Source organism: Camelus dromedarius, chromosome 14, assembly GCF_036321535.1.
Source record: "Camelus dromedarius isolate mCamDro1 chromosome 14, mCamDro1.pat, whole genome shotgun sequence".
Taxonomy (NCBI): Eukaryota; Metazoa; Chordata; class Mammalia; order Artiodactyla; family Camelidae; genus Camelus; species Camelus dromedarius.
This window is the reverse complement of record NC_087449.1, coordinates 42,977,377-42,999,503: the sequence shown is the minus strand read 5'-3', so window position 1 is coordinate 42,999,503 and position 22,127 is coordinate 42,977,377. Positions and strand designations below refer to the sequence as shown.

Genomic DNA, 22,127 nt, shown 5'->3' with positions numbered 1-22,127 from the left:
CCGGTGGTTCACTCTTACTTGTGGTCCTGCCTCCCTCTGTGTGTAAAAGACATGGTTGAAACCCACCAAGGAGAACTCAACGAAATGGTAACTTTCTCTGTTGTTTTGCTTCTTGGATTCAAAACATTTCTGATTCTCCCATTTTCTTTTTCCAGGTCTTCCAAAAGGAACTGGGAAAGCGAACAGGAACCGTTCAGGTCCTGAAGCGGTCAGGCCGAGAGCTGATTGAGAACAGTCGGGACGACACCACGTGGGTGAAGGGGCAGCTCCAGGAACTGAGCACTCGCTGGGACACTGTGTGTAAACTCTCCGTCTCCAAACAGAGCCGGCTTGAGCAGGCCTTGAGACAGGTCAGAGAGTTGGCTGGGACAGCCGGGCAGGGTGGATCTGAGCAGATGCATTCTAGCCTCTTTATCAGGACCCATTCCAGCCAGTCTCTTAAAGAACATAAAGTCAAAACTGGTATTCTAGCGGGGAGGGTATAGCTCAAGTGGTGGAGCACATGCTTAGCATGCACAGGGTCCTGGGTTCATCCTCAGGACCGCCTCTAAAAATAAAGAAACAAACCTGATTATGCTGCCCCCCCCAAAAAGAAAATAAAACAAAGTCACCTAGAAAATGGTTAAAAAAACCCCTGATATTCTAAATGTTCTCATTCGTATTAGAGAAATAATTAATTCAGTTGGTTTTCAAAAATGCACAAGTGAAAGATGCCTTTGTGGAGCTTTGGTAGGGCCATCAGGTGTCTGTGATACACTGGTGAGCTCAGGCCAGGCCCCTCCCTGGCGTACCCGTGTTCAGGACCTTGGCTGCAGAGAGAGTTCAGTCTCTTGTGCGTGGTTGTTTCAGGCAGAGGAGTTCCGGGACACGGTCCACATGCTGCTGGAGTGGCTTTCTGAAGCAGAGCAAACGCTGCGCTTCCGGGGAGCGCTTCCTGATGACACAGAGGCCCTGCAGTCTCTCATCGACACTCACAAGGTAATCCAGCCCTAGGGTGCGGGGACCCCTGCCGCCCACGATGAGGGCGGCCCCACCACCAGCAGAAAGCAGCTTTTGCTTGAAAACAACAGACCTCATGAAAAGGACCAAAACCAAAATGGGCCCAGCGTACTGGTTTAGCAGGAATGAGAGGGAAATGACTGGTGGGTTTTGTGACCCCTTAAAGATCACTCATCCACTAGTTTTTACAAAAGTGATACATATTGGTTGTAAACAAGCTGAACAGCTTGTGTTACATAGAGGAAAATGCGGACTGCTCCACCTGTACACACCTCGTGTGACTTCCCCACTATTCCCAGCTCCCGGCCCTGATCTGCACCCCCAGAACTGCTTACCAAGCTGCAGAATATAATGCAGCATCTGGGGCCTCAGTGTGACTCTCCTAACAAGGTGGGGAAAGTTTTCTCTCTTAATCTTTGTGTTTCCCACTGAGATTTTAATCTTGGTTTTGTTGCTACGTTCGTTATTTTTTAAATGTTGTAGTGCTTGTAGCTGTCATTGTATTTGTCCAGGACAATACTGCTTACATATGTGGACATGAATACAAACAGGAATTTATAAAAAGAGAGAAACTCACTCAGATTGGGGAAGGGGTCATGCCTCTGTGTCTCATCATCTGTGCAGAGAAAGTCATTCTTGTGTCAATCCCTCATTTCCCATGTCTTTTAAAACTGGAGAGAAAATGCCAGAGACACCTAAATACAGGCTTTTGGATGTCTGTGTCAACACAGGGAGTCAAGAAACACACTGGTTTTTTTTTCCCTCTCAGTGTCACCTGACAGTACTGCTGGAGAAGATTTCTTAAGTTTTTGGTTTCACATCTTTTTTTGCTCAGGAATTCATGAAGAAAGTGGAAGAAAAGCGAGTGGATGTTAACACAGCAGTGGCCATGGGAGAAGTCATCCTGGCCGTTTGCCATCCTGACTGCATCACCACCATCAAACACTGGATCACCATCATCCGCGCTCGCTTTGAGGAGGCAAGTTCCTGGTTTTAGAGGAAGACTACACCTACCCAACAAAACGGGTGTATAGCAGTAAAAATACGGAGCTTCCCCCATGGTCCCATACGAGGAATCTCGGTCACTAGGACTATGTCAACAAGAATTAAGCTAGCATTTTAGTAGTGACTTCTTGATAACGTGCAGAAGTCTGGGAGAGCGGCACTGGTGTTGTGACGTGTTCACCGTGGACACACTGTATATTCTTCCTCCTTCCTGAGAAGCTCTGTGTCCAGTAGGACAAGCCGCACATGCTTTCAGGAGCGCTCAGTTCTTACTCCAGCTCTGTCTCCAGAGTAAGAGTGAAGCCTCTTGACTACTTGGCTGGCCTTTCCCCTCAAAAGTCATTGTTAGGATCTCACAAAACGCTTTGAAAACAAGGGGATGTGCTTGACTGAGAGCCGGTGTTTCCCTCCCCCAGGTCCTGACCTGGGCCAAGCAGCACCAGCAGCGTCTCGAAGCTGCCCTATCAGAACTGGTGGCCAACGCCGAGCTCTTGGAAGAACTTCTGGCTTGGATCCAGTGGGCCGAGACCACCCTCATTCAACGTGATCAGGAGCCGATCCCTCAGAACATCGACCGAGTTAAAGCCCTCATCGCCGAGCATCAGGTATCCTCACCATACCCCGTGGTCGTGTGTTTCCTTGGCTTACTGTCTCAGTTTCTGTGGGGCGGGGATCTGGGCACGAGTTAGCTGGGTTACCCCCACCTTAAGATTCTTACCAGGCTGGAATCATGGTGACAGCTGGCACTGCAGTTCTCATTCAGGTTCTCAGGTGGCTGGCATGGTTCATTTCTTTGCTGTTGTAGACCTGAGGTCTCCCTTTTCTTGCTGGCTGTCGGCTCCTAGAGGCCACCCTCATGTCTCAGCCACACAGCTCTCTCAAAACACACATTTCAGTCTTTACAGCCAACAGGATACCCTCCATCCTGCTCTGACAGACCGTATATGATGAAATGTGATCCAGGGAATGATGACCCATCCTTTTCACAGGTGTTGCCCACATGCAAGAGGGGGAGATGACACAGGACTTGTCCACCAGGAGTCTTGGGGCCCAGCTTAGAAATTGGCCTGCAACATCCTGTTTTATTGACCTGCCTCTGAGCCAGGGTCCCATCAGCCCCTCCCCATTACACCTGGACTCAGAAAGACATCTTGCATGAACCCAGAGATGGGCCAACAACGTATCAAACTAAGCTGAATGAAGGAAAGCTCCACTGAGCTATCTTCACATCCTGAGGAGACAAGTGTGGTTTTTAACTATGATAATTTACACCGAACGCAAGCGTGATCTTGCTTAGTAATACTGTGGATATATGGTGTGTTTAGAGTATGTAAATTTGTCAAAGGGGACTCCCTGTACTTCTTGTCATGTGTACCTACATTGACATCTTCTCTCCTGAGTGAGAGGTTTTCTTCTTCCATCAAGGCCAATCCCCCTCCCGTCTGTTATCCCCTCTTCCTTGTGCCTTTAAGCTTCCCCATCTTGTGTTCCTCCTGTCTCTCTCACTTCTCATTCTTCTTAGCTGCTTTCTCTCCCTCTGTCCACTTGTTAATGTTGTTCCCCAAAGTTCTATTCTTGACCCACTTCTCCCCCCGCTGGGGTTGTGTCGGTCCTGCACCTGCAGCCAGCGCCTGGAAACCCAGGGCTCCACCTCCCTTGCCGTGCTACCTGCAGCACCATCGTCTCCTGAAGTCGGGACATGCGGCGGGCCAGAGGCAGCTCGGAAACCCCGCTTCAGCCCTGCTTGCTCGCCCTGACCCCGCCCTGCCCTGCCACACCTGCCTGCCTTCTCTCTCCTCGCCCATCCAGGCACCCAGCACAGAAGCCTGGGATGTTCTTCCAGGACTGTTCCTTTTTCTGTGCCCCATGCATGTAGCCAGTCATCAGGTCTTGTCTGTCCTACTTTCAGAATACCTCTTGGTTCCTCTCCTGTTCTGGCTGTGGCCCTCACCATATTTTGCCTCAGTTACTGCAGTGGTTTTCCTGTCTTTCTGCCCTGCCATGCCCTGCCTCCTACACTGAGGTCAGAACAGTAGCTCTAAGACAGAGATCCAATCTTCTCTGGATCAAAATCCTTCAGTTGCTTCCCACCCCCCCAACCCCCCCATTGCTCTCAATATAAAATCCCAGTTCCTTAGCCTGACAGTAAGCCTTTCTGGGTCTTTCTCCTGCCTGCCTCTCTAGCTGTCTCTCTTGGCTCTCCTCTGATTACATCCTCAGCTCAGCCAGTGATCAGAACTGTCAGGCTTCCACGGGACCGCCCTGCCCCATCTTTGGCTCATTCTCCATCCTAGAGTGCACAGCTCGGGTCCAGCCTCCGGGCAGCCTTCCTCTCCACCTCGGGCTCTGGGTGCCCATCCTAGGCCTTCCTTGGAGACCCTGGGTGCCACTCATTGCTCTGACTGCCTGGTTTCCTCACTTAGCTGTGAGCTTCTGGGATTCAGAGTTGTGTCTTAACTCCTTCAGGCCTCCAACACCTGACGAAGTACCTATCAGTCATGTTTCCTGAAGGGACTGGGACAGTTGAACGGAGGCATCTCCAGTTTGTCTTGGCTTGGCCCTTGTTAGTAAGAAGGTCCCTAATTCCAGCTTAGTTCAAGAAAACTCTCAACTCTTTTTCTCGTTGTTTGTTTCTAACAGACGTTTATGGAGGAGATGACTCGCAAGCAGCCTGATGTGGACCGGGTCACCAAAACGTATAAGAGGAAGGTCATAGAGCCGGCCCACGCGCCTTTCATGGAGAAGTCCCGTGGTGGCAGCAGTACGTCTCAGCCTATTGTGTAGGACGTGGCCCTCCTGCTCACTAAGGATGAGCATTACCCCCGTGCCCAGCAGACGTCTCTTTTCCATTTTCAAAAACTGTATTGGATTTGAACAAAAATCTTTTTTTTTGAAACTCACTTTTCTTGTCTTACACTGGCAGATAGTAACTAGACTCCCAATGTTTTGGACTGGTGTGAAATTTTGGAGCAGTATAGTCTTTGCAGTGACCTTTCCCTTGTTTTGGTCTTCAGTGCTGACTGTTTACATTTGGTTTGCACTAATTTCATCATAAAATAAATCAGCTCTTGTAGCACCATTGACATTTCCTGGGTTCATTAAGATGGGACGGAACTAACTGAAGAGAAGAGACAGTGCCTGTTGGCTAGGGAGGAGCATCAGTAGTTTTGAAGTCAGTGTGCTTCCACGTCTGAATGTTGCCAGGTCCCATGTTTCTTTTGTCAGTTAGTGACCAGGCATCATTATAAAGATCTAGGTTCATACATGTGGCAGTTTCTCTTTGTGAACTGACACAACCAGCTTTTGTAATCTTGTGGATATTTTTCCTTTCAGGGAAGTCCTTGAGTCAGCCCACACCTCCTCCCATGCCAATCCTTTCACAATCGGAAGCAAAAAACCCACGGATCAACCAGCTCTCTGCCCGCTGGCAGCAGGTGTGGCTGCTGGCACTGGAGCGGCAGCGGAGGCTGAACGACGCCTTGGACAGGCTGGAGGAGGTGAGGCCCTGCCAAGCACCCTCCCTGGAGGGGAGCGACTTTTTATCAAAAGACAGCCCTCCCGAGGCCCTCTGAGCATTACTTGTGTGCCTTGACCTGCTTTTCAGAAGTAGGAACAGACCTGTGTAGGCCAGTGCTCTGTCCTTCGGGGCCCCTGGGTGAAGACACACATGTGAGGAAACTTACAACAGTAGGCCGTAGCACCTGGTGGTGGGAAGCGGGCAGCCAGCCCGTCTGGGGGGGTCCGGCCTGTGATGCAGCCCTCCTCAGCACCTGGCTGGCCAAGAATCAGGAGCATGAGTTTGCAAAGTTACCACCAGGTGTGGTGCTTGTCACAGAAGGGACCGTTAGTGAGCCTTCTATGTGAAGATACAAGCTACACAATTATCAAATAAGCGTAATTTTTTTATAGTCTTGTTATTCTATTACTCTTTAGTAGATTATGAAAAGCAAGTCTCTTTTGAATTATTGTTGACCAGTCTGAAAAATATAGTACTTCACTTCCTGGTTTCTAAAACAAACCTCTAATATGTTTTATATTCTTTTTATTTGTGCGTGTCAAAGCAGCTATACCCAGAAGTGAGTGTTCTGTGTTTTCTGTTGTTATTTCTGTAGGTCAGTTGAGTTTTAAACAATTTGGTTTTGGCTTTTTCTTTTTTCCCCCATTCCTTCCAACTTTGGAGTTTGAAAGACCAAGGGGGAAACTGCTGCACTGTTTAAGTCATTCTGAGTCTGTATCACTGACATAGTCCAAGTGGCTCAACACCACCTTGCCCACTGCACAGGCCTGCTGCCGTCTCTCAGAGCCAAATACTTAACGTGCGAGTCAGACGGGCAGTTCTCTCCCTCTGGCACCATCTCAGAGAAATGAGCTTGGGTGCAGGACTGGATTCTTGATGCTTCCAGCTGGAAATCAAATTATCTCAGAAGACAGGGGAAACGTGAGCCTACTGTGTGATCAGAGTTCCTTTCAAAATCATAGAAGTGAGGAGTGCTGACTTCTCTTCTGGGAGAAAATCCCTTCCCTTATGTGTAAGGGGATAAATCCTTTGACAAAGTGCCAAGGGAAAGCAAGGCTGGCTCCACCCATTCCTGTTCTGTGCTCCGTATTTTCCATGGTGGTTGTTCAGTTACTGTTTCTCCTGCTGCTCCATTACACCACAGCTCATGTAAATAACCGTGGCTTTACATGCAGGAGGCAGATTGTGCCTTCACAAAGGAGGCAACACATAGACACCATTGTTGGTCCCCCTCTGAAGGCCCGCATGGCTTTGCTGGATGTCTGAAAGTTTTGGTTTTGGGTATGCTATGGGCTTGTTTGAGGGCCAAACGTTAGGTCTTATTGACGCTTCTGATTTCTGTCTAGTTGAAGGAATTTGCCAACTTTGACTTTGATGTCTGGAGGAAAAAGTATATGCGTTGGATGAATCACAAAAAGTCTCGGGTGATGGATTTCTTCCGACGAATTGACAAGGACCAGGATGGGAAGATAACACGTCAGGAGTTTATCGATGGCATTCTAGCATCCAGTGAGTCCAGTCATAATTCCAAACACAGGTCACACCTGGATTCCTTGCATTTACTTTGTAGAAACAAAATAGTATTCTGGCTAAACAGTCTTTCTGCAGTTGGAGCTGCAGTCTTAGGGAAGAAGTAATGTAACTGCTTAGTAAAACTGGTCTATTGTTTTGATGAAGAGAAGAATCTCATTTTGCTGAGATTAAAAAAAAAAAAGAGGTCTCGTTTGACTCGTTATGGTAAGCAAAACAATTTCAGGTAAGGAGCTAGCTTTTGTGAATAATGCGGGTGTGAGTACAGGCGTGCCTTGGAGATGTTGCAGGTTCAGTTCCAGACCCCCACAATAAAGCAGGTACTGCAGTAAAGCAAGCCATTAGAATATTTGGGTTTCCCGATGCGTATAAAAGTTACATTTACACTGTACTGTAGTCTGTTAAGTGTACAGTGGTGTTACTTTAAAAAAATAATACATCCCTTAATTAAAAATACTTTATTGCTAAAAAATGCTGACCATTATCTGAGCCTTCAGTGAGTCATAATCCTTTTGCAGTGGTAACATCAAAGATCATTGATCACAGATCAGCTTAATAAATATAATAATGAAAAACTTGAAATAGTGTGAGGATTCCAAAATGTGACATAGAGACACAAAGTGAGCAAATGCTGTTGGAAATATGGTAGCAGTGGACGTGCTCGACACAGGGTTGCCACAAACCTTCAGTGTGTAAACAGTATCCATGAAGCACAATAAAATGAAGTATACCTGTAAAATGTTTTTAAAAATAAGTTTTTCATAATATCAGTTTCTTTTTCTCAATAGGAATTCAGATTTATTTTCCGTCCAGTTTTATCGAGTTGTAAGTAGCGTGTGGCACTGTGTAAGTTTAAGATATACAGCATAATGATTTGAACTACATGTTATAAAGTGCCTGTCACAGTAAGTTTAGTGAACACCCGTCATCTCACATAGTACAAAACTAAACAGAAAAAAATGTTTTTCTTGTGATGAGAACTCTTAGGATTTACTGTCTTAACAACTTTCATATATAACATACAGCAATGTTAGTTACATTTATCATGTGCATTACACCCCTCATAATACCGGTTTCTGGCATCTGTATAACAGCTTACAAAGTGTATGATCTCATTTATTTTTAGCAGGAGTCAGGCAGAAAGTAGTTAAATGACTTGCCAGTATCACAGAGCACATCTCATTGCTGTGCTACTTCACACGGGTGTCCCAGGAAGGCCTGTCTGGAGGTAATACCTGATCTGAGACCTACCTAACGAGAAAGATCCAGCCATGTCAGGATTTCAGGGGAGAGAGGCAGAGGAACAGCAGGGACGGAGTGCCAAGACGGCAGTGAACTCGGCACATTGTAGGGATGGAGTGTCAGGACTGCAGAGATGCTAAGAGTGAAGTTAGAAGAGTAGGACGTGGCCAGTAATGCAGGGCTTTGTTGACCATCATGAAGGGATCAGATTTTATTCTAGAGATAGTGGGCAGCCACCAGAGGTTTCCATCTGAGACAATATGGTCCAGTTTACATTTTAGTAAATCACTCTGTAAATATTAACAGTTCCTTTGGAAAGCTATTGTCAAGAATCTGAGGCAGTAATCTGAACATAGTAAAATTTCACCCTGTTAATTTCAAATTGTCACTCTTCTGAAATAATCTAAATATCCAATAATAGTGGAGTGGACAAATAAATTTTGAAGTTGGTAGATCTGTTATTAAGTTGCAGGTGGATGAATCCGTAAGTGAAAATGCCAGCAACTGAGTATGCTGTGGCTTCTCTTAGGGTAATTTTTACCTTCTTTATAATATTTTACATTTTCTTAGTTCTCTGAAGTGGGCATGTATTGTTTTTCAGAAAAAGATCAAGACAAATTTTTCTAAGAAGTATTTATGTAACCTCCAACCAACCAAGTGAGCCCTCTTAATGTTCCAAAATGTGATTAATTTTCTCCAGAGTTCCCTACTACCAAGTTAGAGATGACTGCTGTTGCAGACATTTTTGACCGAGATGGGGATGGCTACATTGATTACTATGAATTCGTGGCTGCTCTCCATCCCAATAAGGATGCTTATCGACCAACAACCGATGCAGATAAAATTGAAGATGAGGTATGGGACATAATTGCATTTGAGTACGTTTTTAACCATCGGTTTCTATTGTCCTGAGTTTGGTTGGGTGCAGTTGCCACATTAGCCCTTCAGCATGTATGTTAGAGATGATTATGTGGAGTTCGGTTTGGGGATCCCCTTTTGGATGGCATTACCCCAGTGGATTTCTGGCCATTGAGCTGTAGCTCAATCTCGATGAGTTGTTAGTCAGGTGAGCTGCCTCTGTGGTGCTGTAAAGTTTACAGAGACTCTCTCCAGGACACCATGCCTCTTGGAACAGACTCGTCTCTCAGTCCTGAGATCCAGCCTCAGGATCCAGGAGAGCATCTTCATGTGTAGCATTTAGGGGTGAAATGTGAAGTAATGTTTCAGATGGTGTGTACCCACCAAGCTTTCTGCCTAGTTAAGAATTGTATCACATTGAAAAGGACAAATTCATTAGTAGCACATAGAGATCCAGGATGTGCTGATGCTGGGCTGGGCGAGGCAGCGGGCCAGGTCTTGGGCTTGGCCTGGAGCACCCCGGGGCTGACTTCTGGGCAATCTCGGGCTCCAGGTTGAATGAAATTCAAGTCAGTTCATGATTTGCTTTATTAGTCCGTTGATACTGATGCATGCACATTGGCACATCACTGAAGGAATTTTGAAGCAGGATGGAAGAATATGTTGTATCATTACTTGGGAATTTCTTTCATACTCAGTATCTGAGTATCTGGTTAGTAAGACTCACAATTGAAGACAAATGTGTGTATCAAAAGCCTGAAATGCCTAAAAAATACATAATGAAGAGCTTCTCTGATTACATGTAAAAGTCTTTGTTTCTCTGAACAGGAAGTCTTGCTTTACCCTTCACACTTTTCTCATTTTTTGTTGTTCACAACCAATAGGTCACAAGACAAGTGGCTCAGTGCAAATGTGCAAAAAGGTTTCAGGTGGAGCAGATTGGAGAGAACAAATACCGGGTAAGGAAGAGAAAACCAGTCCCGTGTGGTGGCCGTTCCTCCTGTGTGGCCCTTACAGGTGCAAGCAGCCTGACACACAGCAGTCTGATGATCCCCCCTTCCTGCCACCAAGGAGGACCAGAGCCAGCGGACTTGAGATGTGGTCACTCTCTGACCCTCGCCTCAATAGGTGTCAAATGTCAGGTGTCCTGAGAGCAGAGCTTCATGCCCCACATAGCTCCATCTGGAAAGTAGTGCCCTGTCTCGTTAACGGGAGCTTGTGCTTGAGTTCCAATAGAGGAAACGTTACAGAGGCCTCTCTTCACTGCTGACCAAGGTCTTTAAGGAAATGGGGTCACCTTTACCGTAAGATAAGGAAACTGTTACCTAATGACTGACCATTCCCACCAAAGAGCTGGTCACTGTGAGCCCAAGTGGCTAGGCCCCGAGGGATGCTCGGCCTGCTCACAGTCTCCCGGACAGCTGTGCTGAGTGAGGCCAGAACTGACAGTGAACCATGCTGTGTTTTAGTTTGGGGACCAGGCTGGGGCATAGGGACCTGTGACAGGGCTCCTAAAATGTATTCAGCTTGTCAGGATTCTCAAAATCCTAAGAAGATCTAGGATTGGCAAAGGGGATTTAGATGACCATTTCAGATGGCACAGTTACAGGTACCCAGTTAGAAACAGGAAATCGAGGTTCCATTAGCACGTCGGAAATGCCTTCAGAGTACACCAGAACCACACCGTGCTGCTCTGAGCCAGGAGTGGAGTGTTGGGAGACTCTGCCTTGGATCCAGCCCAGGGCATTGAGTTGATAAAGCTCCAAGCAATTTTGTGCTTGCTTGTTGGGTTTTGTTTTCTTGGCTTTTTTTGTTTTGTTGTTGTGTTTTTTTGTTTTTGTTTTTTGTTTTTATTACTTATGAGAGAAGCGAGTTAACAGGAGCACAGGAGCAACATAGAATGGAAAAGTTAGGTCTTCTCAGCCTGTTAAAACCTCGTCCCGGGGGCAAGAGCTCACTAAGAATATGGTCCATGTGTGTCATTATTCTTGAAACTGGTAACATGATTACATGATTTTCATTCCTTAGTGTTAATTTGACAAAATGTTCTCTTTTTTTTTCCCCTTTCCACTTCCTCCCTCCTTTACTCACTCTCTGTAGTTCTTCCTCGGCAATCAGGTACAGTGTGCCTTGCAACATTCTCTTTTTTTGGTGGAAATGGTCTGTGTAGCTAATGCTGCCTGTTCTCTGCTGTGGGGAGAGGACGTAATCTGGAGCATGCCTGTGTCACAGCCGGTGGTCTTACCAAGTGGAGAAGTGCTAACATGGCTCATATTGTAAAGCTGTCTCAGAAGCAGAAGGACCTAAGTACATATTTTTTTAAAGGAGATGAAATTTTCCATTCAAAATTAGATTGGCTGAAGAGGACGATACTATGCTGAGCTGAGTCATAAGTAACAGTCGGGGAAGTTAAAGCCGTGGGATCCGTCTGTCCCACTTCTGCAGAGAGCCCAGTCTCGTCCTTCTGTTTTGGAAGTCAGAATACCAGACAGCACAATTCTGATTTATACCCAAGTCTTTTGACAGTTAACACAAATTTTATTATGTACCCTAAGTCAAAAAAGTCTTGGGGTATTTAAGGTACTCAGTCTGTTTAAATACCTTACTAACATTTATAATTACTTCTGCTTATATTGTATTTTTGTAATTATAAGGTATGTGAGAAGTTTAAAAAATCATATTTGGCTGTAGTCTGAAGTTTGCCAGTTACGACCAGCCAGCCAAAATCTAATTGGATCAAATTAGCCTTGCAAAAAAGACTGAATGCTTTTGACTCCACTTGGTAACTCTGACCTTTCTGAGGGCTCTGGGGTCCTGTGTCTTCGAACGGAAGGAAGTTGCATGAGTAAAATATGTCTTGTGATGAGAGCTGACTTGAGGCCCTCAGTCAACGTTAAGTTCCAGGCACTGCTTTAATCACTAACTACAGTAACATTCTGGGCCAGTGGGAAGAACAAAGGATAGAAAGAAACTAAAAAGGAAAACAGTCAAACTAGCGTTAAATAAATCATTGCATAAGAGCACTGAGTGGTACCTAAAGGTTGTGCCTGTTTGCTGATGACTGCATGTGAGTACCAGGGACCCCTTCGAAAGTGGCACTGAGGCAGGCGTTCCTCCACTACTCCATTGACCAGCAGAGGATCAGATGAGTTAGTTCCAGTGTTGGGAACAGGATTAAGAAGTTCATTTTGGGAGGCAGGTCTAGCTCAGTGGTAGAGCGCCTGCTTAGCATACATGAGGGCTTGGGTTCAATCCCCAGCGCCTCCATTAACAAATAATTACCCCCCTCCTCCTAAGACGAAACAAACAAACAAAAGTGTAATAAAGTAAAAATAAAATTTTTTTAAGTTCATTTTATACATGAGGCATCGGAGGCCTTAAGGATCACAGTTCCAACAGTCACAGAACTAGTAATGTCGGAGTCCCTGCAAGAAGTCCTTGCAAGGGCTTTTCCATTTAAGAGAAGGAAACAGAGCTTCCAGTTGCCCCTGAGATTCTGTTGGGAGATCTTTGCCTCACTGGCATCCCAGCTCTGCCAGGTTTATGCAGGTCCCCGTGTTTAGAGTTTCTGTAGCCTTTTCCACACTCATCAGTCTGGCCTCGTCTTCTCCAGCCACTTTGGCCTCTGGCTTGGGTCAAACTTTTTTTGCCCCTTAGCTTAGTAAGAGCAAGTTAGAATCTTTCAGAGAGAGCTTTAGTAAGAAATTAAGGGGGAAAAGAGAATGAAATAAATGGATTAATTCTGAAGGCTGTCAAGTGAAATGTAAAAATAAAGTACATCTTGGTGTTCCTTCCTGGTTCACTCTGGGGACACATAGGCCCTTGTCTCCTTCTTCCCTCACCTATAACAGGGAAGACCCCAAGTAGTGACTCAGGCCAGTGCTCCTGAATCTGGTGGACCTCAGTTCCTCCCAGAGGGCCTCCCCACTCCCACTCATTGGGCCGGTGACTGAGGGCAGCTGCAGAGGTCAAAGGGGCAGCTTCCTTCCTCGGACAGGACATTTTTTCCCTCACATGCCTGGGTCCCCACTTCAGTGCCCTTTGCACTACACCATGCTGTTGCTATAGTCACTTCACTTAAAAACCATGTGAGATGAAGGATGTAGGACTATTTTTATTTTCAAAGAAAAGGGCTTGGTTGGAGGGTGATACTTTTTCCATCACCTTGCCTACCTAAACAGTACGCTTGACTCAGTGCCAAGTAATATGGAGACTTAGCACAAAAGTATTAATTTTGAGGGAGGTTGGTTATGTGTCTTGCTCATACATCCTTTCTGGCGTTTTCAATTTTTGTGCTGTGTTTCTCCTTTATAACTTTGAAAATTCTAAGTAAGTGATTAAATACCCCTCCCCAACACTCTCCTTGAGTTAAATAATTGTAGGAATTCCATTTCTCTAACCATGTGTTTGATTTTTGTTGTAAGATCTCAGCATGATTCTCTTTTGTTGCCTCTTTATTTTAGGAAGAAGATAATTTATGCCATGGGAAACTGTAATTGTTAACAGGGCTGGGAAGTAGGAATGTTAGGCATGAAAAAGAAAAAAAAAAAAACCAGAAAGTCATACTTATTTTACCATCCCCAAAATGACTGTTGAATACTATTTATAATCAGCATGGTAGATTAAAATTTTAATTTCTTCAACTAAATTTTAGTATAAACACTGTCAATCATTTTTTCAACTTAAGAAAATCTTCTGCTGGTGGTGTCACAATTAGAATACTTAGGGGTTTATTTCTGAAAATGATATGAAAAATCACATTTTCTTCTAATCTTATAATAATGATGATGCTTTGCAAGGGTTTCCTTAAGGCTTGAAATATTATTTGCTGTTTTCCATTTAACTTTGAGCACACTGTATTCAGAAGTTGACATCCACCTTAGAGCTGTCTTTTCTTTTATGGAAACAAACTAGCTTAATAAAAAATTTTATTATTCGGTTTTAATTTGGGCAGAATCTTTAAAAGAATCAAAGTGAGCTAATCTCTGTCCTCCACACTCACATTTGGTGCAGGTCATGACCATCAGAGGTTAACTTTATCCCAATAGAAAGTATGTCAAAGTAATGGTCTTTAGCTTGGTGGTTTCGGCTTTTCCATATTTTAAGTTTTTTTGTGTGTGTGAAAATGTAAAGTAGTGAGAGTTAAAATTTTTCCAAAACTGAAATTGTCATTGCGTCTGAATACAGTCTGCTCTGGAAAGAAAGTCTAGCTCTGCTTGGGTGACCACACTCACCATGTCCCCTTGGCCCTGCAGTTCGGGGACTCCCAGCAGCTGCGGCTGGTCCGCATCCTGCGCAGCACAGTGATGGTCCGTGTTGGTGGAGGATGGATGGCTCTGGATGAATTTCTAGTGAAAAATGACCCCTGCCGAGGTAAGGAGCCGAACTTGGCACGAATTATTGGTTAGCTACGCCCTCGACACTGACTCCCTGCTTCCACAGGGTGTTGCTGGTGGGGTCTGTTTATTCTGTGGTTAAGCTGCCTGGCTGTCATCCCACTAGCAAAGATTAGAACTCAGGCTGCCAGAGTAGACGAGGAAGAGAAAGCAGAAAAGGCTGATGCTGTCAGGGGAGACAGGTTTCAAGGGGCACAGTAACGAGAATTGGGAATTTATTAGTGTCATCAAATGTTTCAGTGTGAGGAGCTACATTAACACTAGCCTGGAGAGAGCCTGATAAAGCCCTTTAGGTTCCCTGAGTCTGCAGATGCCTTTGCCTATAATGTCTGCATCTGAAACTCGGGGAGGGTATTGGGCCCTCTCATGTAGGGGAGGACTGGGAGCTCCCTGGACCAGGAGGGGAAATAAAGAACACCTAGCAGTGAGCCTAGGCCCTTGTAAGGCCGATGATCACCTAAGCAAGTTCATGGGGTGTCCGTCTGCTAACCATGAAAAGGCTGGCGTGCCAGCCCCCAGGCGAAGGAGAGCGGTCAGTGTAACGTGAGTGACGGTACCTGCAGCTCTGGGCGCGCGAGGGCCGAGCAGGCGGGGAATGGTCAAATCCCAGTCGCTAAACCCCTTCAACTGCGTCCTTTCCTTTTTCCTGTTAGCCGAGCTGCATGTGGGTATACTGGAGGCTCCCCCACTGTCTGCCAATTTGTCTTTCTTGACCAGTTTCTGCATTTCCTGCTCTGTTTCTTTGTGTTTATATATTTTTTATTCTAGTTCACCATCCTGGGAGTAAAATAAAGCGCTCTGATTCCAGCTCTTCGATTTCCAGTCAGTCTCCCATAGGTTGGCTTTTAAGCTTTGTCCCTCTTACCCACATCCCAGCCCACTGAGAATGGCTTTGCTTCTTAAACTCTTGACTCTGTGGTATCTGCTGCCTTTATGAATGCTTTGAAATAGCCAAACCATAGCTTTTCTAACTGTTACAAGCTGACAAAACATAAAATATGTCTGTTGAGACAGAACCCATGGAATTTGTTCTGAGTTTCTATTTAACAAATACTTACATAGTTTTATATACCACACACTATTATAAGCACTTAACAAATAATAACACACACCGTCTGAAGTGTAGGTACTATTATTATCTCCATTTTACAGAATAGGGAACTGCAGCCTAGAAAAATTAAGTAACTTGCCCGAGGACAGACAGCTAATAAATGGCAGAGACAGGATTCAGATCCAAGGTAGTCTGGCTCTAGAGGATGTGCTTCTGACCAACATCCTGCGTCTCAGAGGCTAAGAAACCCACAACCACCTCTTTTTATATGTGTTTTACTGGTTCTGTCTGCGTAATTAAATTAGTAAGGCTTCCTTACTAACCTAGCAGGAATGTCTACAGTCCTGCTACATGGCGACTTACATGTAAAGCTAAAGGTTCTCACGTGACTTCAGCTTTGCTCATAAATAGTTCCTCCTAACTCATTCTACGTTTACTCCAGTAACCAGGGTAATAATAGAACAGTTTTCATTAGGAGTTTCTTTTTCATAAAATAGTTTTAAAAGCACCTATTCTGATAAAAAACTGGAGTGGATTTAATCAGTTTTAGAACTGAATTATGTTGCAAACCAGTTTCTTTGACATGAAAGTCCTCTTTGTTTTAAATGAGGATCAATACATATCATTTTAACCTGAAGTCAGTGAAACATTATTCCTTTCCCCCTTTCCCAATCTTTGATAAGGTTTTATTTTTCATGTCATGTGAGTGAACTTAACAATCAGAGGGGAGATAACTGCATGTGACATTTGGGATCTTTGCCTGTTTGCTGCCTGCTCTACTTGCTCTGTTTACGGTAACCCTGTGCTGCTGGCCACGGAGAGCACTGCTTGCTTTGTCCTTATCTTACTAGCTAGAAATTGAAACCCCAAGGATATGTGGGAGGGCCATCTAGGAGCTATTTTCTATGGAACATGGTAGTCTTTTTCAGCGTCCTTGGAGCAAACAAGGTAAGGCTTTCCTCTGTGCCTTTCCAGGAGTGCCTTCATCCCCGTTTCACTGGTGCAGAGTCAAGAACTCCCAGCAGTCTTGGATGTCATGACTCTACCAGTGGCAGACAGGATGAGCCACTTCTAATCAAATAGAAAACTGTGCTAGGAGGGGAGCACTTTCAGGCCCAGGTGGATATAGGTGTCTTGGAAGGGCATGAACCTCACAAAGAGAAAAGTTCCTTGAAGCTGTCTAGGGTTCTGTGAGGAATTACGGTGGCTTCTGGAAGCACCACTTGGGGTAGGTTTGTCCTCATGTGTGTGTATTTCCTTGGCTCTCTGGACCACAGAGAATGTTACACTGAGGACAGTATGAAGTTTAGGACAGAGTTGTAGCACTGATGTTGCACAATCATCTGGTACCTGCCTTTGCACAGCTGTTCAAGGAGATGAAAACGATCTCAAACTGCACATTGCTTTAGCCACAGGTAAAAAGTAAAAGTATTCGCCTTGCAGGTTCCTGGTACTGCCAGAATTGGAGATTTCACTTTCCAGATTGAGCCATAGCAAAGGAAATCATGGCGTTTGGATGGAGATAAAACAATGCCCCTGCCTGATGACGAGGTGCACCTCTGCCCTAGGGTTCCATGAATGTTTCTGAGCATCAGGCATACGAGTTCCCCAAAATTTTACTGCAGGTTTCGAAAGACTTCATTTATGAAGATTTAAAAGACATAGTCTGGCTTAGAACTGATTTTTTTTAATCATGTAAAATACACATAACATAAATCTTACCATCTTAGCCATTTTTAAGTGTATGGTTCAGGGGCATTAAATACATTCACACTGTTGTGCTACCATCACCCACCTGCAGAACTCTTCATCCTGTTACACGCATTAAACCATAGGACTGAATTTTGTCTAACAGGCCTATTCTAGCGAACATCAGGTGGCCAGCATAATTCCGTTAGCAAATTATGGTCTCTCTGGTGGTTGAAAAACTGAACTTTAAAAGGCTGCCTTTAGGATCTGGTCCCCAAGATGTGATCTTCAAAAAACAACAACAACAACAACAACAACAAAAACCATGACCAAGTACATTTGGAAGACACCAAGTTAAAATTGAGCAGGTTTATTTACTGCAGGACTTCTCAGAGCTTATAAAGTGCTGATTACATTAGGGCTCTCCTAGAGAGAGAAATGCAGCATACAGCGTTTACTTAACTCTCCTTTGTAAGAAACCCTTCAGAAACCTCAATTTGGGTCATACTGCTGTAAGCAGTGAAAGACCATGGAAGGATTTGGAGCTGTTCAGAGAAATCAGATTTTTATTACAAATTTGTCTGGGGAATGAGGAGTGAGGGAGGGGTGGGGAATAAGGTGAGAAACAAAGAGACCAGTTGAAAGCCTGTTACAATCACCTGGGGTGGAGGAGGTGCTCCATGAACCACGTGAGTGTAAGGGGTGGTGGGAGGCTGGGGCCGGGATGGGGAGGATTCTAGAAGCATTAGAAAGTAGACTCAACAGTAGACTGAACTGCCATCAGGAGGGAGGGACCTACATCAGCAACCAGGTTTCTGGCCTCAGTCATGTCTAGTCAGTCATTGTGTGTGAGGTTCTGACATCCAGGGAGGGGGTCTGTGCTGGGGATGTATTTGAGAGTCAGGTGTTACCATATGACAGCACTGGAGTCTCAGGTGGATGAGCTCATCACTGGGTTGAAAGTCTGAGAAGGAGAACGGGACTATGACAGAACCCAGGGGAGCATCAGCGTTTAAGACGTGGGTGGGATGGAGTAATCGGGAGAAGGAGGAGAAGTAGGAGAAGCAGGAGCTCGGGGGTCCTGGAAGCCAAGGGAGGAAAGTGTCTCAGGAAGAGAACAGTCAGTAGCTCCACCACGGGTAAATTACAGCAACAGAGAGGTGTCTTTACCTGTCCGACTGTGGGATTTTGACCTGCACACATACGCATGTGTGTATGCACTCAATACAGAGAGCATTGGCCAGAGTGAAGTAAGTCGGACATAATCATACATTATTTTCAAGAGTATACATTGGTATAAAACGTTATAGATAAGTTCTAGTATCAAAAACCTTAAGTGTGCATTTCTCCCCAGCAAATCCACTTGTAGAAATTTATCCTAAGGAAATCAGCATGGACACAAAAACTTTTTACAAGTAGTTTGTCACAGCACTGTATACAATGTTTAAAAAATTACAAACAAATAGGATTATAGAACAGAATTATAAACAACATAGGGTTGGTTAAATAAATTTATGCATGTATGTCGAAATAATACTTTGCAGCTACTTGAAGTTGGAAAGACACTGTCAAGCATGGAGGAATGTTCCTGATATTTTTGTATCTTTCATGTATACACAGACACACACACACACACACAATTGTGCAAAGGAACAAAGACAGCAACTTTTTAATACTGCTGTCCCCTAGATTGTACAATAAAGCAGTTTTTATTCTGTTTGTAGTTTTTTGTAGATTCCAACCTTTCTACAATTTAAAAGCATCCTCCTGAGGCAGAAATTGTCAGTGACCTTTGCCAGAGTGATTGCAGTGGTGTAGTGGGGATGGAAGCCTGAGTGGGATGGGTCAGTGTAGGTGGTGATGCAAGGAGCCAGGGGCGGGCAAAGGGTAACTCCAGTCCCGGCTCTGCCACGGCTTTCTGTGACCTCAGCTTTTAGGAATGCTTCACTGCCTCTGTCGGTGACGTGGGGATGCTGACTGGTCACTGATGAGAGTCTAGAGCAGTATTACACATGATCACACTTTGTAAATTGTATAGTGCATGGGGAACTTGTCACTGTCATCATATTACATTTAAAATGTCATTGCCCTCATCTGCAGTGCCATTCAGAGTCTTCCTCTGGTATCACTCTGTTGTTTTCTGGGATAGTTGGCTCAGAAGTGAACTCTTAAATGTCCGCCAAGTTTAAACAACATGTCTGAAGTTCTATATGGCTTAGGGCCACAAACAGTTCTTTGGGGTGTCCAGTGCTCATCTGAATAATAATTCCCACTCATCAGTGTTGTCTCCATGCTTGCTGAGTGACTGTCGTTGTTCTGGGCACCTTAGCAAACACAAGGTAAAGTTTTTAGAGATGTGAAGTCTTACTGAAGTACCCAGGTTAGTGCTGAAGGAAATTCTCTTTGAGAATCATTACTATAGATACTGAGGAAAGTGCTGATGTCCAGAAAATGGATGATGAGAGAACCAAGGGCCAAGGAACGAACCTTAAGGGGCATGTTCTGTTGGGGCCTGAGAAGGGAGACAGCTTAGCATTCCAGAGGCCAGAAATCCTAGACTGTCCAGACAAGAAGGACTCTTAGACATCAGTCAGCTTGATTGATCATCTCGAGTGAGCCTGAGGAAACTGAGGCCCAGGGCAGGAAGGATCCCAGTTGGTGGCAGAGCCTGGACTCTGACTTGGAAGTTTTGATATCCTAACCCTTTGAACCTGATACTTTGGTATGTTATGTCAACTTAACATATTGAAAAGACTTTGGATTTCATTTAGTAATTAAGAACCCCTCTGCTTGGACACCCATGCAACCTGATTTAAAATCTACCAAGATTCCTCCAATTTCTTGAGGACATTTGAGGTTGGGCAGGAGAAAGGGTGGGCACAGTTACCTGAAATCTTCTGAACTTGTAGTTTCTGGCCAATGTAAAAACTCTAATATAGGAAAGAATGACACATCTTTTACATTTATTAAACATTTGTGTTGGCTCTACTTGGTATCTTCTGAGCGAATCCAAATTTTGGGTTCTGGTCTGAGGGGCTCCAAGAAGCCCTGGGAGAGCACTGTTGGTCTTCAGTGCTGCTTCCAGACTCTCCAGCCAGACACCCTCTCCCCCCGCAGGTGTGCCCTCGGGTTCCCTCGCTTGCAGCTCTTCACCCAGCCGTTTCTCACTGGCAAGTTTTGTGCATGGTCTAGATCTTTTTCTCTCTCTCTCCTCCCACATGTTTACTTCTTAAAGATACCATCTTGATCTTTTTACTGGACTGAGTTCCTGGACCCCTTTCTTTAGGATTGTTATCCACTGAATTCAAATAGAAGAGTCTAGACGATGGAGATTTCAGTGATCTGGTTTTCTTCACTGTTCCATTACCGTGTATCCTGTAAAAGTCAAGCAAAAAGTACACATGTACCATGAGAGAGAAAAGAGGGGTTTTGACTTAACCTCAGAGGTTTGTGAACTGCTGCATCTGCTTTCCCTTGACCAGTTACAGTGTGCTTGCCCAGGGGGACAGCGGCAGGGCAAGATCGTGACCGCAGCATGGGGTGGCGCCTTGTGTACAAAGACTTCTGTATTACAGCGCACCATGGGGCTTTTAGTTAATGTGTCTGCTTGGGTGAGAATCATGACAAGACTGATAAATCATGAATTCATCCCTATTTTAAAACAATCCTTAGGTGGTACTAAACTGTAACTTATATAACGGTCATCATGGGGTCAAGCAGCTGTATGACCATCAAAGATACGTATATTTTTAAGATTAACCGTCATCATATGTGTGTGTGTTTTTTCCCTTTTTAGCACGAGGTAGAACTAACATCGAACTTAGAGAGAAATTCATCCTACCTGAAGGGGCATCCCAGGGAATGACTCCTTTCCGATCTCGGGGTCGAAGGTCCAAACCGTCCTCTCGGGCAGCCTCCCCTACCCGCTCCAGCTCCAGTGCTAGTCAGAGTAACCACAGCTGTACATCCATGCCATCTTCTCCAGCCACCCCAGCCAGTGGTTCCAAGGTACGTACGACCTCCACGGTGGCCTCCTGCCTGGCTCCCATCTTCTCAGATGTCTGTAGTTCAGTGTAGCCTGTGAAAGACTCCAGGGAGGAGAGGAACTTGAAGACATACAGACCAAGCCCTACTAGACCAGGCTGGCCAGGCCCTTGTGGTGCACAGATACGGATCTTTAACACAACTTCAGAGGACATGATTGAAATAGAACTCGGGTGGTTAAGTCCAATACTCTTCTTTCCACATATTCCCATTTTAAGTTTGAGCCCGTCCAGAGTTAACTAATCTTGAAAATCCAGGCACTGTCTGTGCAGCTGGAGCTAACAGAGAAGGTTGTTATGATGGGTTATGGATGAAGAATGCTATTGCCTTTCTGCCTGGTCCCTTTCATCCCGTTGGACTGATGTGCATTTTATTTTGTTTTCTGTTTCTTTAAAATTTAGTGTTTTCTATTTATTTTTTTTTATGTTCCCAATTTGCTCCCTTTCTGTTCCATTTTCAATTGTTCCCGTCCTTCCCTTTGGATTTCCGTTTCACAGACTCCACTTCAGTTCTCTCGCTGTTATGACAAACCCTGGTTGGTAAACAGTAAAACTGGCACCCCTGTCAGGGACAGCCACTATCCTGACCTCCAGCTGCCCAGCCCCGAGGTAGAGTATGGCTTTGCTGACTAAGGACACAGTCAAGACCAGACCCTCGCTAATGCCAAGAACTTGACCAGCGCTCCTTCCTGACACGAGTCCATGCTCTGTTCCATCTTTGTGGTGCTTGCTCTCACAGCTGATTCATCTCGTCCAGTGTTTTTCAGGGGTTTCTAACTCGGATTCACCAAAATTGG

The 22,127-nt window shown here is 45.0% G+C and overlaps 1 protein-coding gene across 23 annotated transcripts in view; it reads left to right on the top strand.

Moving 5' to 3' along the window:
• MACF1 (microtubule actin crosslinking factor 1) overlaps positions 1–22,127 on the top strand; it is a 313,971-nt gene that overhangs the window by 287,080 nt on the left and 4,764 nt on the right. For 15 of the 23 annotated variants that reach the window (XM_064493716.1, XM_064493720.1, XM_064493724.1 and 12 more), the window contains 13 exons: positions 156–350; positions 850–978; positions 1,835–1,978; positions 2,421–2,609; positions 4,645–4,765; positions 5,338–5,501; positions 6,868–7,030; positions 8,994–9,148; positions 10,036–10,110; positions 11,252–11,269; positions 14,407–14,524; positions 21,084–21,295; positions 21,829–21,939. In XM_064493716.1, the coding sequence (XP_064349786.1) occupies positions 156–350; positions 850–978; positions 1,835–1,978; positions 2,421–2,609; positions 4,645–4,765; positions 5,338–5,501; positions 6,868–7,030; positions 8,994–9,148; positions 10,036–10,110; positions 11,252–11,269; positions 14,407–14,524; positions 21,084–21,295; positions 21,829–21,939 (1,794 nt within the window). The remainder of the gene's footprint in view (positions 1–155; positions 351–849; positions 979–1,834; positions 1,979–2,420; positions 2,610–4,644; positions 4,766–5,337; positions 5,502–6,867; positions 7,031–8,993; positions 9,149–10,035; positions 10,111–11,251; positions 11,270–14,406; positions 14,525–21,083; positions 21,296–21,828; positions 21,940–22,127) is intronic. The other 8 variants (XM_064493728.1, XM_064493729.1, XM_064493714.1 and 5 more) reach the window with 3 other exon arrangements.